This window comes from Cervus elaphus, chromosome 22 (assembly GCF_910594005.1).
Source record: "Cervus elaphus chromosome 22, mCerEla1.1, whole genome shotgun sequence".
In the NCBI taxonomy this organism is placed as follows: domain Eukaryota; kingdom Metazoa; phylum Chordata; class Mammalia; order Artiodactyla; family Cervidae; genus Cervus; species Cervus elaphus.
The window spans coordinates 3,561,566-3,575,655 of record NC_057836.1 but is presented as its reverse complement, the minus strand read 5'-3'; the positions used below and the strand labels follow the sequence as shown (position 1 = coordinate 3,575,655).

The window sequence follows — 14,090 nt, the reverse complement described above, 5'->3', positions numbered from 1 at the left end:
ACTGAACTGAAGGATGGAGATTATAAAAATCCGTTCCTAAAAACATCCAACTATTCAAAGACCTGTCCCACCGGATTCCCTGGAGCGCAGAGCGCTTCACTGCACCCTGAACTCCCACAGGGGTTGTTGAAGGTCAAGAGCTATTTTAGCAGCATGGGGTTCAATCTCCGTAGTGGCAGATGGCAAACGCCTTTGTTGTTCAGTCCTTGGCCATGGTCTTGTTAAGTGCCAATTTGTAGTTGACATCACACACACACACACCTTTGTGTGCTGGGAAAACACACACACACACACACACACACACACAGAACACACACACGCACGCACGCAGATTGTGTCTGGCAGCTGCGCGCAGAGAGGTAAGCAAGAGCCAGGAGTGCAGGGGGCGTGGTCCCAGACCCGCCAGGGAACAGCGGGCACGTAGGAACGCAGGGCGCCGAGAACCTGCTTCAGCCCGGGCCTCTTCTGCGGTCTCGCCGCAGGGGAGGGCGGGAATTCCGGCTAGAAGCGGAAGCGACGGCGGCAGTGACGGAATCGGCAGCTCTCGATGCAGGCGGCTCGGCACGTCGTGTGCGCCGTCTCCGGCGGCGTGGACAGCGCCGTGGCAGCGCTGCTGCTGAGGCGGAGAGGTGAGGAGGCCGAGGGACCCGGCCGCCTCCCAGCGGCCCCTTCTCCGAGAGCCCTGCCTAGTGGCGCGGCGCCCCGGCCCTCACTGTACGCCTGGGGGTGGGAGAGCGCGCGGCCGCCGCTCCGCCTGTCGGGGAGCCGTGAGGCCCCCACTTGCTGCCGGGTGGAGCAGGGGAGAGTGGGTCTCCGTCTCCCGGCGGCCGCGTTTCTCCCTGGCCCCGAGGCCCTGCTCCCGCGGCTGTGGTGGCGGCGGTGTCCGCACTCAGCCCAGGCCTGAGGAGCGCCGGCCTGAGGACCATTGACGTGGGCACCGCAGCCTCCGTGGAGGTCCTTGTCTCCACGACACGGCGTGGCCGTCTGGAGACGTGTGCGACCAGTCCCGACGGGCGGTGTGGTTATCAAGTCACAGCTGTGTTTTCCACTCGATGGATGACAGACTCTGCTCAGGAGCGCTTCCGTTTCCTCAGGCGCCTACCTGAGGCCGAGATTCGCTGCCTATCTAATTCTGCGTCCGTCTGACCCTCTCCCGGTGTGAGCCCTCCTGTACCTAATGGCACTTGTAGACCCTCTGTTGTTGAGGCGCCTTTCGTTCTTAGGCACTTGGAATGCAGAGGGAACCCAAGGTTCCTGACCTGGGACAAGTGATTCAAGCTCCCCCTGTTTGTAAAATGGAGGGAGCGCCTACCTCCCAGGGATACTGGAGGTAGTATTAATAAAAAACAGGACACACAAATCCTTTACCCCAGTGCCTAGCACACATTAGGCACTCAGCAGGAGAGGTTATTAGTTCGTGTTAATAACCAAACTGTTACAAAAGGTATAATAAAACGTGTCAAATACAAGTAGAGGCAGGCTTTGAGCACATATATTTGTGATAAAGCAGGAAATCAAAGCATCATAGAGATGGTGGTGTTTGCCCTGAGACTGCTGTCAAACCCCAGTTCGTGTGTTCAATGGTACAGTGAGGCCAGACAAACTGAAAGTTTGAGTTTGGAGCAGAGAAAGTTTTATTCGTCGAGGAGGTAGCAACCTGAAGATAAGAGATCTAAGATCCTCTCATCCGTGGTATCATGACTTGGAGGAGGAGGAGGAGGATTTCCCTAAGCAAAGGCTGGGGCTCAGGAGGTATGGAGATATTCTTAATAACCATAGCTGTTACAAAAGTTATAATAAAAAGTCTTAAATACAAGTAGAGGCAGGCTGTGAGCATATATAATTGCGATAAAATGGAATCAAAGCATCACAGAGATGGTGTTTGTGCTGAGACTACTGTCAAAGCCAAGTTCATGTGTCCAATGGTATACAGTGAGGCCAGACAAATTGAAAGTTTGAGTTTGGAGCAGAGAAAGGTTTATTCATTGAGGTACCAACCTGGAAGATGAGAGACCTAAGATCCTCTCATATCTGTGGTATCACAACTTGGAGGAAGAGTAGGAGTTCCCTAAGCAAAGGTTGGGGCTCAGGAGGTAAGGCGGAAGCATTTCTGGCGGAGGCAGCAGCAGGTGCAAAGCTCAGAGGCACAGAAGTGCTGGCTGGGTCTGGGAGGTATGGAGCGAGAGGAGGTGGAGAGGTAGGGTGAGCGCTGCTTATGGAGTGGGTTCTGTTAGGGGCTTCAGACTGTGTTGGAAAACAGTGCCGAGCCCTTGAAGGGTTCTGACTAGGCAGTGACATGTCTGGGGCGATGTGGCAGACATCCCTGGGTTAAGGGCCTGCTTTATCACAATTATATATGCTCACAGCCTGCCTCTACTTGTGTCTGACACTTTTTATTGTAACTTTGTAACAGCTCTGGTTACTAAGAATACCTCCATACCTCCTGAGCCCCAGCCTTTGGTTAGTGCACTAGTTAGTGTCTAGTGTAACTACACGAGTTACGTTATTTTACTCCATCAGGAAGGCAAGTGCTCCTTCCCAGAATCCAGGCTGAGCAGCTTCACAGATCAGCTGCCTTGGGTTTTGCTCCTCTGGGTGGGAAGCTGATGGGCGCAGCAGAGAAGCAGCATGGTCCTCTCCCCTCGACACGGAGGTCTTTTTCAGTCTCGTCGGAGGTGCATGTTCTGTCACGTGCCTCCTGAAAAGTTAAGGGCCGGCAAAGCGCTATGGTCTCCTGGAGCACCAGGGCTCAGCCACGTGAGTGGTCACGTCTCCAGGAGAAGGATGATCAGGCAGATGAGGCCATGGAAGAGGGGGATTTTAAAGCTCTGGTGGAGTTGTGTATTTGTTCTGCTTAAGCTCTTGTTCTTAAGCACTGCTGGGCGCTGGGCACACACGGGTGTGAGACAGCGTTGGCAGGTGGAAGACTGCCTCACTTCAGTAGCTGCAGGGGCGCGGACAGGAACGGCTGGAGCCCGGTGTAGTGTGCACTGTTAGGGAAGCAGGGTCAGGGGATTTGGGATGTAGAGGAGGGAGGACCTGCTGGGATTGGGGTAGTGGCCTTGCTCACGTGTCTTTTTATTAATGTTTGGCAGAGCTTTGTCACCAAGTCTCTGCTCTCTGGAGTACCGTGTTAAACCTTTTACAGTCCATGGCCCTGTCTTTCATTAAGTTCAGCCGACCCAAAAGAAACTTTTTTTATACCTGGTAGACACCTATGTAGTTACAAAGTTGGTCTCCCCAACCTTTGGTTTGATACTTTGTCTGCAACAGAAAAGGGAAAAAAGAGGTCTCAAAGTATATAGATGTGTGTGCCTGTTAGTCGCTCAGTCATGTCCAACTCTTTGTGACCCCAAGGACTGTATGTAGCCCACCAGGCTCCTCTGTCCATGGAATTCTCCAGGCAAGAGTACTAGAGCGGGTTGCCATTCTCTTCTCCAGGGGATCTTCCTGACCCAGAGGTTGAACCTGGGTCCTCTGTATTGCAGGCAGATTCTTTACCGTCTGAGCCACCAGGGAAGCCCCATGATAAAGCAACCAAAATTTTGAATGTCTTTATGGCTGACGTCTTAGAAGCTAATTCTGAGTGGGTAATTGGAAATAACTTTTGGATTGAGTTTGCCTTTCTGGTAACTGAATGGTAGTTTGTATTTGTTTTGAAAAGTCGTGTAGAATTTCTGCTCTTTCATGCAGTCACACTGCCAAGTCTCTCTGTACGCCCACACAGTGTGGGCACGTGAAGATGAGAAGATGCCATCGTGTTCACACCTCCAGGATGTTCACACCTCTGAGATGCACACCATCAGTTCAGCCCCACAGGGTGTTGTGATGATGGAGGCCTTTACCAAGTGTGTGTAGCAGAGGGTCAGGGTGGGAGCCTCTGCCGGAGCGTCCGCGGAGGTTTGCATTAAGATGCGGTCAGAGCGCTGCAGGCCACGCGGCGGCCGGAGGCACTGCCAGGCCCCAGTGCACAGAGGCGCAGGAGAGCTCGGAAGGCGCTGCCTTTTCCACTCCAGTTCGATGTTACGTCCTCTCCTCCGCTCCTCCCCACAGGTTACCAGGTGACAGGGGTGTTTATGAGGAACTGGGACCCCCTGGACGAGCACGGCGTCTGCACTGCCGACAGAGACTGCGAGGACGCTTACAGAGTGTGCCAGATCCTGGACATCCCCTTCCGGCAGGTGTCCTACGTGAAGGAGTACTGGAACGACGTGTTCAGGTGGGGGCGCTCCCAGCGCGGGGGGCTTCCTGCGGTGACGCGAGCCGTTCAACAGCAGGCCTGCCAGGGTCAGCCAGGCTAACGCGCCCCGCCAGCGGTTTCTGTTTTCAGGCCGTGGTGCCGGAGACCACGTGCAGGAGGCCTCGGCCGCCCCTGGGGAGTCTGGGTTAGAAGCCAGACCTGCATCCTGAGCACCCCAGCCCGTATTCCTTTTACTGTGCCACCTGCCAGAGGTCTCTTTAACGTCTCTTCAACCTTGAGATGTTTCTGCTGATAAATTAGCATAAGAGAGCGAGGGCTCAGGTGTGCTCTGGAAGGCCGGCTGTGGCTGGTCCCTGAGGACAAAGCCCCAGGGCCATCGGTGTCAGGCTGAGGAACCAGCTGGAGTGCTGGTTAAACAGACACCCGAGCCTGGGCCAGGCCCTGCAACCTGCACATCAACAGGGATGGGGTCCCGTGGGTCTTACTTTGGGAAATGGCGCAATGGGGCTTGGTGCCTGGTGAGTGCAGATTCAGATGGAAAGTGCAGCTGGCTTTAAACAAACATTTGATGAAAACACTGAAAATGATTCTGTACTGAAGCTCCTATCTTCCAGAAAATTACAGTTTTAGTAAAACAGGGAGAAACTCTAAGCAAGTCATGTACCTCATTTATTTTTCCATAGTATGTTTGACACTTAGAAATAAAACTTTTCTTTTCATTCCAGTGATTTTTTAAATGAATATGAAAAAGGAAGAACTCCTAATCCTGACATAGTCTGCAATAAGCATATCAAATTCCGTTGTTTTTTTAATTATGCTGTGGATAATCTTGGTAAGTGATTTGGATTAGCTTCGTTTGTCTTTTTAAAAATCATGAGATTTCCAGGAGCTGAGGTTGGTTTCAGCATGTATCTTCCGGATCTGAGGATGTAAAGCTTAAATATGAAGAGCTTACCCAGCATTGGACGAGTATTTTTCCTCCAACTCTGGAGTGAGAATCACAGCTGTGCCAGGCAGAACTGATGCCTTTGAACTGTGGTGCTGGAGAAGACTCCTGAGAGTCCCTGGGACTGCAAGGAGGTCCAACCAGTCCATCCTAAAGGGGATCAGTCCTGAGTATTCATTGGAAGGACTGGTGCTGAAGCTGAAGTTCCAGTCCTTTGGCCACCTGATGTGAAGACCTGACTCATCTGAAAAGACCCTGATGCTGGGAAAGATTGAAGGCAGGAGGAGAAGAGGACGACAGTGGATGAGATGGTTGGATGGCATCACCGACTCAATGGACATGGGTTTGAGTAGGCTCTGGGAGATGGTGAAGGACAGGGAGGCCTGGCGTGCTGCGGTCATGGGGTCGCAAAGTCAGACACGACTGAGCAACTAAACAACGACAACGGATTGACTGGGCTTCCCTGTTGGCTCAGCGGTAAAGAATCTGCCTGCCAAGAAAGGAGACGTGGGTTTGATCCCTGGGTCAGGAAGATTCCCTAGAGAAGGAAATGGCAACCCATTCCAGTATTCTTGCCTGGAGAATCCCATGGACAGAAGAGCCTGGCAGGCTACAGTCTGTGGGGTCACAAAGAGTCGGACACAACTTAGCGACTAAACAATTCTTTGGCTAAGTGCTGGGTCAGTTTTGCTGCAGCTTCTGGGAAATAGTCTCACAATCCTGAATGTCTGTGAAGTTTTCACACAATGCAAGGGCTGTGGATTAATATATGCCTTGGTAGGTTCTTTAACTTTTTTGCATAGTGTGGAAAGAAGAAATTGATTTTACTGGATGGTCCTTCACTGTGATAAAAGTAATATGCATTTATTAAAGAAAGTTTAAAACTTAGAAGCGTAAGAAGAGGAGGGAAAGTGTCATCTGTAATTTCCTCCCAGAATCAAAGAGAAAGACTTTCTGTTGCCTGTCTTCGGTTTTCCTGTACATTGAGAAGAGTGGGATCCTGTACTTTCTTTCTCTGCTGAACAATATCATGAACATTTCCCCAGTGCCATTAAAAATTCTGTGTATGTGGCGTTGTTATGCAGTGGTGCTTTATTCGTAATCTCCTGGTGTTAAACATTTTGGTTGTTTTCAGTTTTTCCTTAGTGTAAAAAGCACTGAAATGAGCTTTTTGTACTTAAACCTTTGTGTACATGTTTGACGTTTTCCTTAAGCTAGAATGAATGAATAGATATTAACTTTTTTTTTGGACATGTGGCTTGTGGGGTCTTAGTTCCCCCATCAGGCATTGAACCTGGGCACTGGCAGTGAAAGCTCTGAGTCCTCACCACTGGGCTGCCAGAGAATTCCCAATACTAACTTTTCAAAGGCTTTTAGATATGCAGCAAAACCTTGTGGCTAAGATTTTATCAGTTTAGAGACTTCAAAGACCACCTGTTTAACAGAATCCCAGGAGTGTGTCTCTTCCCTGGGATCTGGGCAAATTTGGGGGTGAGGTGGGTCCCCTGCGCAGACTGCCTGGTGTGAGACCTGGCATTTCTGCCCTGTGGAGCACCCTGGGCCCAGACCGACTGAGGCCAGCAAGTGCACATCTAAACTCCTACCCTCATGCTTTTAAAAACCTCCCAGGCGCAGATGCAGTGGCGACAGGTCACTACGCAAGAACGTCCCTGGAAGATGAAGAGGTGTTTCAGCAGAAGCACATCAAGAGGCCGGAAGGGCTCTTCAGAAACCGGTTTGAAGTTAGGAACGGTGAGTACACGTGTCCAGGCCAGGGCTGAGCTATTCGGAAACGAAGTAGTGACTGCGTGTTGTCAGGCACTCTGCCCAACTTCTCCCCGTGTTTTCCAGGTGAGCTTGTTGGCTGTGGTTTCCTCTTCGAAAAAGGACAGTTACCTCAAGGGTCATTCCCCCAGGGCCTCCAATTGGCTCAGGCGGCCGCCCGGGCAGGGCTGCTGGGAAACTTAACCCAGTTCTGGGGGAAGCAGGCGACAGTGTTGGAGTGTCACAGGCCCAATTCTCAAGCCTCGCATTTTTGAGATTGAGGTGTGACGTGGTACTTCAGTGTGAAATGAGGCTGGCTCCTAACATTCATGGCATAGGCCTGGCAGCTTGCTTTGAAAGATTATGTGTATAAATTAGGTTATCAGTGTCAAAGGGCACAAGGTGTCACCAGCCTGGAAAGTGCCAAGCAGTCCCCTGGAAGGCTGTTGGCTTGTCCTGGTGCACATTTGTGTAGAAAAATTTATATCCTTATGAAGTGAAAGATGGCATGGAACTCAGAGCCACGTCTCTGCAAACGGTTTCCTCGGCTATAGGACCGTAGCAAACCTGGCATTTCTCCAGGTCTGGCCTGCCCTGGCCTGCCTCCTGTCCACCGCCTCCCTCTCCGACCCCAGCGTGAGGTGTCCCCTCCCTGCACCCATCTTAGCAGGGCCAGCAGGTGGGTCTCCAGGTCCTTTTCTCTGAGGAAGCAACTGAAGCTTGGCTGCATTTCTGGCAGGGGGGCCTTGGGTCAGGGGCCGGACCCAGCCCAGTCCACCCAGCTCCACAGTCTGTGCTCCTTCCTGGTCCTCCATGTTGTCCAGCCCAGTTACTGGCCGCAGCTCAGTCTCTCCTCCTCCCTCCACCTCACGGCAGCCGAGGCCACAGATCAGCGTACTGACCGGGCCCAGACAAGGCCGCCGCCTTCCTGGTGTTGGGAAGGCCCCCTGCTGCCGCCTGCACGGTACTGTGTCCCCTGGGGGGCACTGGTGCCCAGGGGCAGATGACCGCTTCTCTCCCTGGGTGCTGCCTGTATACTCCTGGGCACCCCTCACCAGGGAAACACCCCCCGCCCTGCACACCGGGAGGACCTGGCCGTGACCGCCCAGCCCTGCCGCCCGGGCACTCCACAGCAGAATCAGGCCCCGAGACCCAGCGGTCGTGGGTCCCGGGTCGTTAGTAGATGAAGGATTCGTTTCTGTGTCGCGTAGCGTGCCTGCTTATCTCCTGGAGAAGGTGCCACTGCGCAGAGCTGGCTGGCCTTTCTGACCGGACCTGATCACGGGGTGCATGTTCTGGTCTGTGTAGCTATTGTAACGACGCCACAGTGTCTTTGTTCTCTGCATGTTTTCAAGACACCTAGAGATTTTTTATTTTGTCCTGACTCAGTTGCCCTGGAGGCCGGATTAAGCCTCCTGGCCTGAGTCCTTGGGGAGAGGGCACGGGGTCAGCGTGCCCAGCCTGAGCTCCTGTGTCCTACCTGTCCCAGGAGCAGCCTGTGTCCTCACCCGTGTCGGGGCAGGTGGCACGCTGGCCAGCCTGGAGCAGGGCAGGTGCTGAAGGGAGCTCTGGGTGCCGGCAAACCCTCCCTTAATAGGGATCCCTCTTCCTGGTCAAGGGTTACCCGCTCTTGTTTTTAAAAATCATAGATTTTTTGTTTGTTTGTTTAAATTTAGTTTTGAAACAAAAAATAGCATTTGGCAAATGAGCCTGCCTACCTGATGACTGGTTGACTGGACTCTCTTTTTCACTTTTCACTCGATTTTGTTGTTTTGTACGTAAAAACTGATGGAACGGAACCCAAGTGATTGGGCTCAGTTTCCAGCTCTGCCCTCATCTCCCTGCACCCCTGTGGGCAGTCATTTAATTATCTAAGCCTCGGTTTCCTCACCTGAAGATGGGGATAAACCTGTCATAGGGCTAACGTGAGGGTCAGATTTGAGGTCACAGAAGGAAAACCACACGGAGAGCGCGTTACACGTGTGACAGGCCGGGTCATATGCTGTACCTGGGCTCTTTGTACCTTTTGTGCAGGTGTGAGCTCTGCATGTGACTTTCTGAGGCTGCACTTAGCTCTGGTCCTGAGACACATGGAAAGAGGCTGTGACACAGGTGTCACGCTCCATCTCCTCCATTGGTCACTGAGCTGCAGAGCGGAGGACCCAGTGTTCGTGGGCGTAGAAGGTCTGTAACACGCCAGGCAGGACCTGGCGGCCAGAGGCGGAGCTGGACCTTGTTTTCCGAACCCCGTCCCAAGGCCAGGGTCAGGCAGAGCTCTGCACCATTGCCGTCAAGGTGGAAACAGTCTTTACAATGAAACAGACCTTTGGAGGGGCTTCCCAGGTGGTGTTAGTGGTGGAGGACCCACCTGCCAATGCAGGAGATGTAAGAGATGCAGGTGTCCTGTGAGAGATCCCTAGGCTGGGAAGATCCCGTGGAGGAGGGCATGGCAACCCACTCCAGCATCCTTGCCTGGAGAATCCCATGGACAGAGGAGACTGGCGGGCTGCAGTCCGTGGGCTGGCAGAGTCAGACACGACTGAAGCAACTTAGCACACACGCGGACCTTTAGAGAGACCACAGAAGAGCGGCTGACAGGCGTCAGCTTGGACTCCGCAAAGCCCACTGTCAGCAGGCGGGGAAGTGGGTTGAGAAGCAGGCGCTGCTGGGGAGCGTGGTCGGCGTCCACTGGGGGTGGGAGGTGAGGAGAGCAGCCGGGGCGTGATCGCCTGTGGTTAATGGGAAACAGCGCAGCCCACCATCTCAGCAGGGTTTGCTGGGGCGTCTCGTCTGATTTTCCCAAATGTGGCTCATTTTGTTTTTTTCTTAATACTTCATAATGTTTTTGTCATGTGATGTTTAATCTTCGAAAATACAGCCTAACACGTGAACCAGAATAAATTTCCTTATCACGTAAAATCTCCCTTCCATGTATTTTTTCCAACAGTAGATAAATTAGGGATGGGAATTTTTCTTAACCATGGCAGATCATTTTTCTGGAAGTGTGCTGTTGAGTATTGATCTTTGTTTCTGCCAGACCAGGGCTAACCTGTCAAGGTAAACAGAAGGACACTATTAAAAGCAAAGTATGGTTATTTTTGTTCCTGCAACATCTTTTGTTCTTTACTCTTGGCAGCGGTAAAACTCCTCCAAGCAGCTGACAGCTTTAAAGACCAGACCTTCTTTCTCAGCCAGGTTCCCCAGGAGGCGCTAAGGAGAACCCTCTTCCCCCTGGGGGAATTAACGAAAGATTTTGTAAAGAAAATAGCTGCTGAGAACAGACTTCATCATGTGCTTCAGAAGAAGGAGGTAGGATTGAGGGGCGTTGCTGCTGGTAGGGGGTGAGGGTGCTGCCCTCAGGGGGCCCCCGTTCTAGGGAGACACAAGGCAAGAGTGTAGGCGAGGACGCCGGGCGACCCATTCCCACTCGCGCGTCTCACGCTAGACATCGAGACGGGACTCTGACCCTCCTGCGACCTTGCCCTGTGGCCTGGCTTGTGCTTCCTGCTCCTGCTCTGGCCTCTGTCTCTCCCCCAGCCTCACGGACAGTGTCTGAGGCCTCCAGCAGCTCTGGTTTCCTTTCCTGGGCGGCTGGCCTGAGGGTCTGCCGCGAGTGCGGGCTGGGCTGGTGGTGGCGCTGCTTGTGTAGCCGCTGGGTCCTTGTCTGGGACCTGAAACAAGGCCCACGAGGTCTGCACGTGGCTCTGACTGGTGTCTGTGGCCCTGGAGGAGGGGAGCCGGGCCCCTGGCCTGGAGGATGTGGTGCCTCAGGACGGGTGAGCCCCGGGAGGCCCTGTGTTGTACCCACATCCTTGCCTGGGGTCTCTGAGCGGAGCGTGGGACCCCCGCCCGGCCGTACATCTCACACCTGGCCTTCCGTTCATTTCAGAGCATGGGCATCTGTTTCATTGGTAAAAGGAACTTTGAAAATTTCATCCTTGAGGTGAGTGTTCTTTGATGTGGAAGGATGGGGCCCTGTTTCTGCTCTGAACCTGGAGCTGTTGGTGATGGAGCACTTGTTTTCCAGTACTTACAGCCTCGACCTGGCCGGTTTATTTCTATAGAAGACAACAAGGTTCTGGGAACACATAAAGGTGAGGCTGAACAGACATATAAAGTGGGGGCGCACAGAGGAGGCGTGCCCGCTCTGGTGCGCCTGCCCCGTGTGGTTCATCCACTGGAGCGGGGCGCGCCTGTGAAACCCCCAGAGGCTCAGCAAGAGGGGCTCGTGGCTTCTGGCAGGGCACTAGGTCCACCTTCTGAAGGAGTGGGCCCCGCTCACTGCCGGCCGGGTGGCCCCGCGGCTGGAACTGCTCCTTGCGGGGTGGGAGATACAGCCTAACCCCAGCTGCCGCAAGCGGCCCACAGAGGGGCGCCTCCTGCCTGCCGCCCCCGCCCCGCCAGGGCGTTTGCGAGGGGGCTCCTTCCACCTCAGCAAGAACCTGTCTCTGTAGGTTGGTTCCTGTACACTTTGGGGCAGAGAGCCAACATAGGAGGCTTACGGGAGCCCTGGTACGTGGTGGAGAAGGATGGTGCCAAGGGCGACGTGCTTGTGGTGAGTCGGCGGGGAGGTGACGGAGGCCAGGCTGGGCAGAGCCCGTGGGGCTGAGCAGGCGGGGTGGGCGCTCTGCAGGGCCTCCCTCGGTGCCCTCCGGGATTGACGCCGGTACCAGAGGTTCTGTGTGAGGTACTTGTTAGCTCTTCCTGTATGCCCATCACGCTGGTCATCATGACATCAGTCCCCGTAAGTAGATGTCACTCCTCTGATTGTACAAAGGAGACGGACCCAAAGCTGAAGTAGCATGTGGAAGGCCTCGTGGACAGGGTGGTCAGTGCCCGGGATGGGCCGGCTCACGGGTGCCTCCAGCGAGTCACTGGTGAATGACAGAACAGAGCTGGGACCAGCCCAGGCCATCTGCTGTAGCGGGGCTCTGGGACCTGGGACATTTCTCAGGGCCTGGGGACATTTTTAGTGTCACAGCGTTGGGGCGGGCATCAGGTCCTGCTGGTGTATAGTGGGTGAAGCCCGGGACCCTGTCCCCTGCAGAATGATCTAGTGCCAGTCTTGGCAGGGCTGGGGGTGAGCAGCCTGGCTGAGCGCACGCTCTGTTCTTAGACCAGGTGGAGGGCCAGCAAGCCTGCCCACCGGGGCTGGGACATTTCCTCCTGGGAGGGCCCTGGTGCAGAAGTCCGGGCAGCGATTCTGATCAGGGTGAATTAAAGTGACTGCAGTGTGATGTTCAGTGGTGTCTTTTGCTTTGGGAAAGAGTAGTCCACTGACCCAGGTCCCTGGGCGGGCCTCCTTGTCTGCTTAGAGCCGGAGAGCCCTGGACTTGGTGTTCTCCGTCCTGCCTCGGGGGTGCTGCTGGGTGCTAGGAGGCCAGCGTGTGTGGGGGCCCCAGGAGCCTGTTCCCAGCCATGAGGGCCTTGGTGGGATCCCTGTGGGAGTGCGGCTGGCCGGGGTTACCCGGCGCTGGGTAGGCAGGGTGTGGCAGGAGGAGAGGAGTGAGACCGTGGGCGGACCGCGTGCTCCTCTGCTGCTCGCCGAGGGCGCATGCGCGTGGCCTCCTCTCCGTGCGCTCATGTGCGCAGTTAGGGCGTCTCCAGGGACACGCACCAGTCTCCACGGGTCAGTGTGGTGTTCACTGCGTGCTCACTGCTAGTCGTGAATGGAGTGCAGCGAGGGGGCTCTGGGGCAGGGACCCTCTGCTGAGGAGCCTCGCGTTCCGTCCCGCAGGCCCCCCGGACAGACCACCCGGCGCTGTACAGAGACCTGCTGCGGACCGGCCGTGTTCACTGGATCGCGGAGGAACCGCCTGCTGCCCTGGTCCGCGACAAGATGATGGCGTGTCACTTCCGCTTCCGCCACCAGATGGCGCTAGGTGACTGCTCAAGGACCCGTGGGTCAGGGTGGGGTTAGGACAGGCGGTCAGACCTGGGGCAGGGAGGGCCTGTGGGCCAGGGCAGGGTTAGGACAGGCGGTCAGACCTGGGGCAGGGAGGGCCTCAGTGTCCAGATCACGTAGCCCATTCAGCCCTCCTCACCCTCTGCCTGCAGAGACAGGCTGGAGGCACTGAGGCCAGCTGAGCCTCCTTTGTCCAGGATGCAGGGGGGTCTTGGGGAGGGGTGGGGCACCTCGGTCCAGCTGGCAGGTGAGTGGCAGGTGGTGTGTGTATCCCTGGCCCCTGTTGGGCAGCGCTGAGGCCCTCTGGCTGTTGCTGCCCCAAGCTTCCTTTGTCCCCACTGCCTGCTCCTCCTACCCCGGGGCGAAGACCTGAGGCTGCACACTCAGCAAGGCTAGTGCCCCCTCCAAGGGTCCTTCTCTTCCGCCCAGTGCCCTGCGTGCTGACCCTCAACCAGGATGGCACCGTGTGGGTGACGGCCGTGAAGGCTGTGCGCGCTCTCGCCCCGGGACAGGTGAGTGGGGACTGGCTGGTGGGTCAGATGGGGTCGTGGCCCCGCAGCTGCACGAGGCCCTTAGCACCAGCTCGGCCTGCAGAGGTGCGGGCTCCTGGTAGCGGGCTTCGTGCTCTGGAGGGACAGACAGCCTGCTCTTCCTCCAGACAGTGAGGGGCTGGGGCAGAGGGGGTGTGGGGCGCTGGTCACGTGGCCAGCCCCGCGCCTGGCGCTGCTCTCCCAACTGCTGCGAGCACGCGGCCCTGCTCTGGCCTGCCTGTGGCACGGGGCCCGCCGTCCCCCAGTGCTAGACCAGCTGCATGGATCCAGGCTGCTCAGGGCACCCGGAGCCCGGGTCCCGCTGCAGGTGACGTGGCCTCTGTCCCCCCAGTTCGCCGTGTTCTACAAAGGGGACGAGTGCCTGGGCAGTGGGAAGATCCTGCGTCTGGGGCCATCCACCTACACACTGCAGAAGGGCCAGAGAACAGCCAGCGTGGCCACAGAGGACTCCAGCGACAACCCGGGCCTGGGGCCCGCGCCTTGACAGAGGCGGAGCGGCCGCTGCAGAGCTGGCGGGAGGAGGGGTGGGACGGAGCGGGGCCCGGGGAGCCGACGGGGGCTCAGCACTGCTGCTGAGCCTGCGGGAGCCCAGCCTGACCTGCCACCCCCGGTGACCTGGCAGCCTCTCCAGTGCTGGCTGGAGGCTGTGTCCCAGGTGCCCGTTTGTAGGGTTCCTCCCTCACACCCCCAGGAGGGGCAGCATCCAATAAACTCTGTCCAGGA

At 55.8% G+C, this 14,090-nt stretch overlaps 1 protein-coding gene across 4 annotated transcripts; it reads left to right on the top strand.

Annotated features, from left to right (window-relative positions):
* Positions 1 to 503: 503 nt before the first annotated feature.
* TRMU (tRNA mitochondrial 2-thiouridylase) lies at positions 504 to 14,090 on the top strand. 4 transcript variants are annotated; one of them, XM_043881785.1, is made up of 11 exons: positions 508 to 629; positions 4,054 to 4,219; positions 4,927 to 5,033; positions 6,777 to 6,899; positions 10,048 to 10,220; positions 10,801 to 10,854; positions 10,939 to 11,005; positions 11,366 to 11,466; positions 12,649 to 12,793; positions 13,246 to 13,328; positions 13,699 to 14,090. In XM_043881785.1, the coding sequence occupies exons 1-11, from the start codon at positions 548 to 550 to the stop codon at positions 13,849 to 13,851; spliced, it is 1,254 nt and encodes a 417-aa protein (XP_043737720.1). In that variant the 5' UTR covers positions 508 to 547; the 3' UTR covers positions 13,852 to 14,090. The 4 variants fall into 4 exon arrangements, with proteins under 4 accessions (XP_043737718.1, XP_043737720.1, XP_043737722.1 ...); XM_043881783.1 differs by lacking the exon at positions 13,246 to 13,328 and having other exon boundaries at positions 504 to 629; XM_043881787.1 differs by lacking the exon at positions 508 to 629 and having other exon boundaries at positions 4,081 to 4,219; positions 10,107 to 10,220.

Coding starts and splice junctions, on each gene's coding strand:
- TRMU (XM_043881783.1), top strand. CDS start 548: ATGCAGGCGGCTCGGCACGTCGTGTGCGCCGTCTCCGGCGGCGTGGAC. Junction 630..4,053: donor GCTGCTGCTGAGGCGGAGAG/GTGAGGAGGCCG, acceptor TCCTCCCCACAG/GTTACCAGGTGACAGGGGTG. Junction 12,794..13,698: donor CCGCCACCAGATGGCGCTAG/GTGACTGCTCAA, acceptor CTGTCCCCCCAG/TTCGCCGTGTTCTACAAAGG.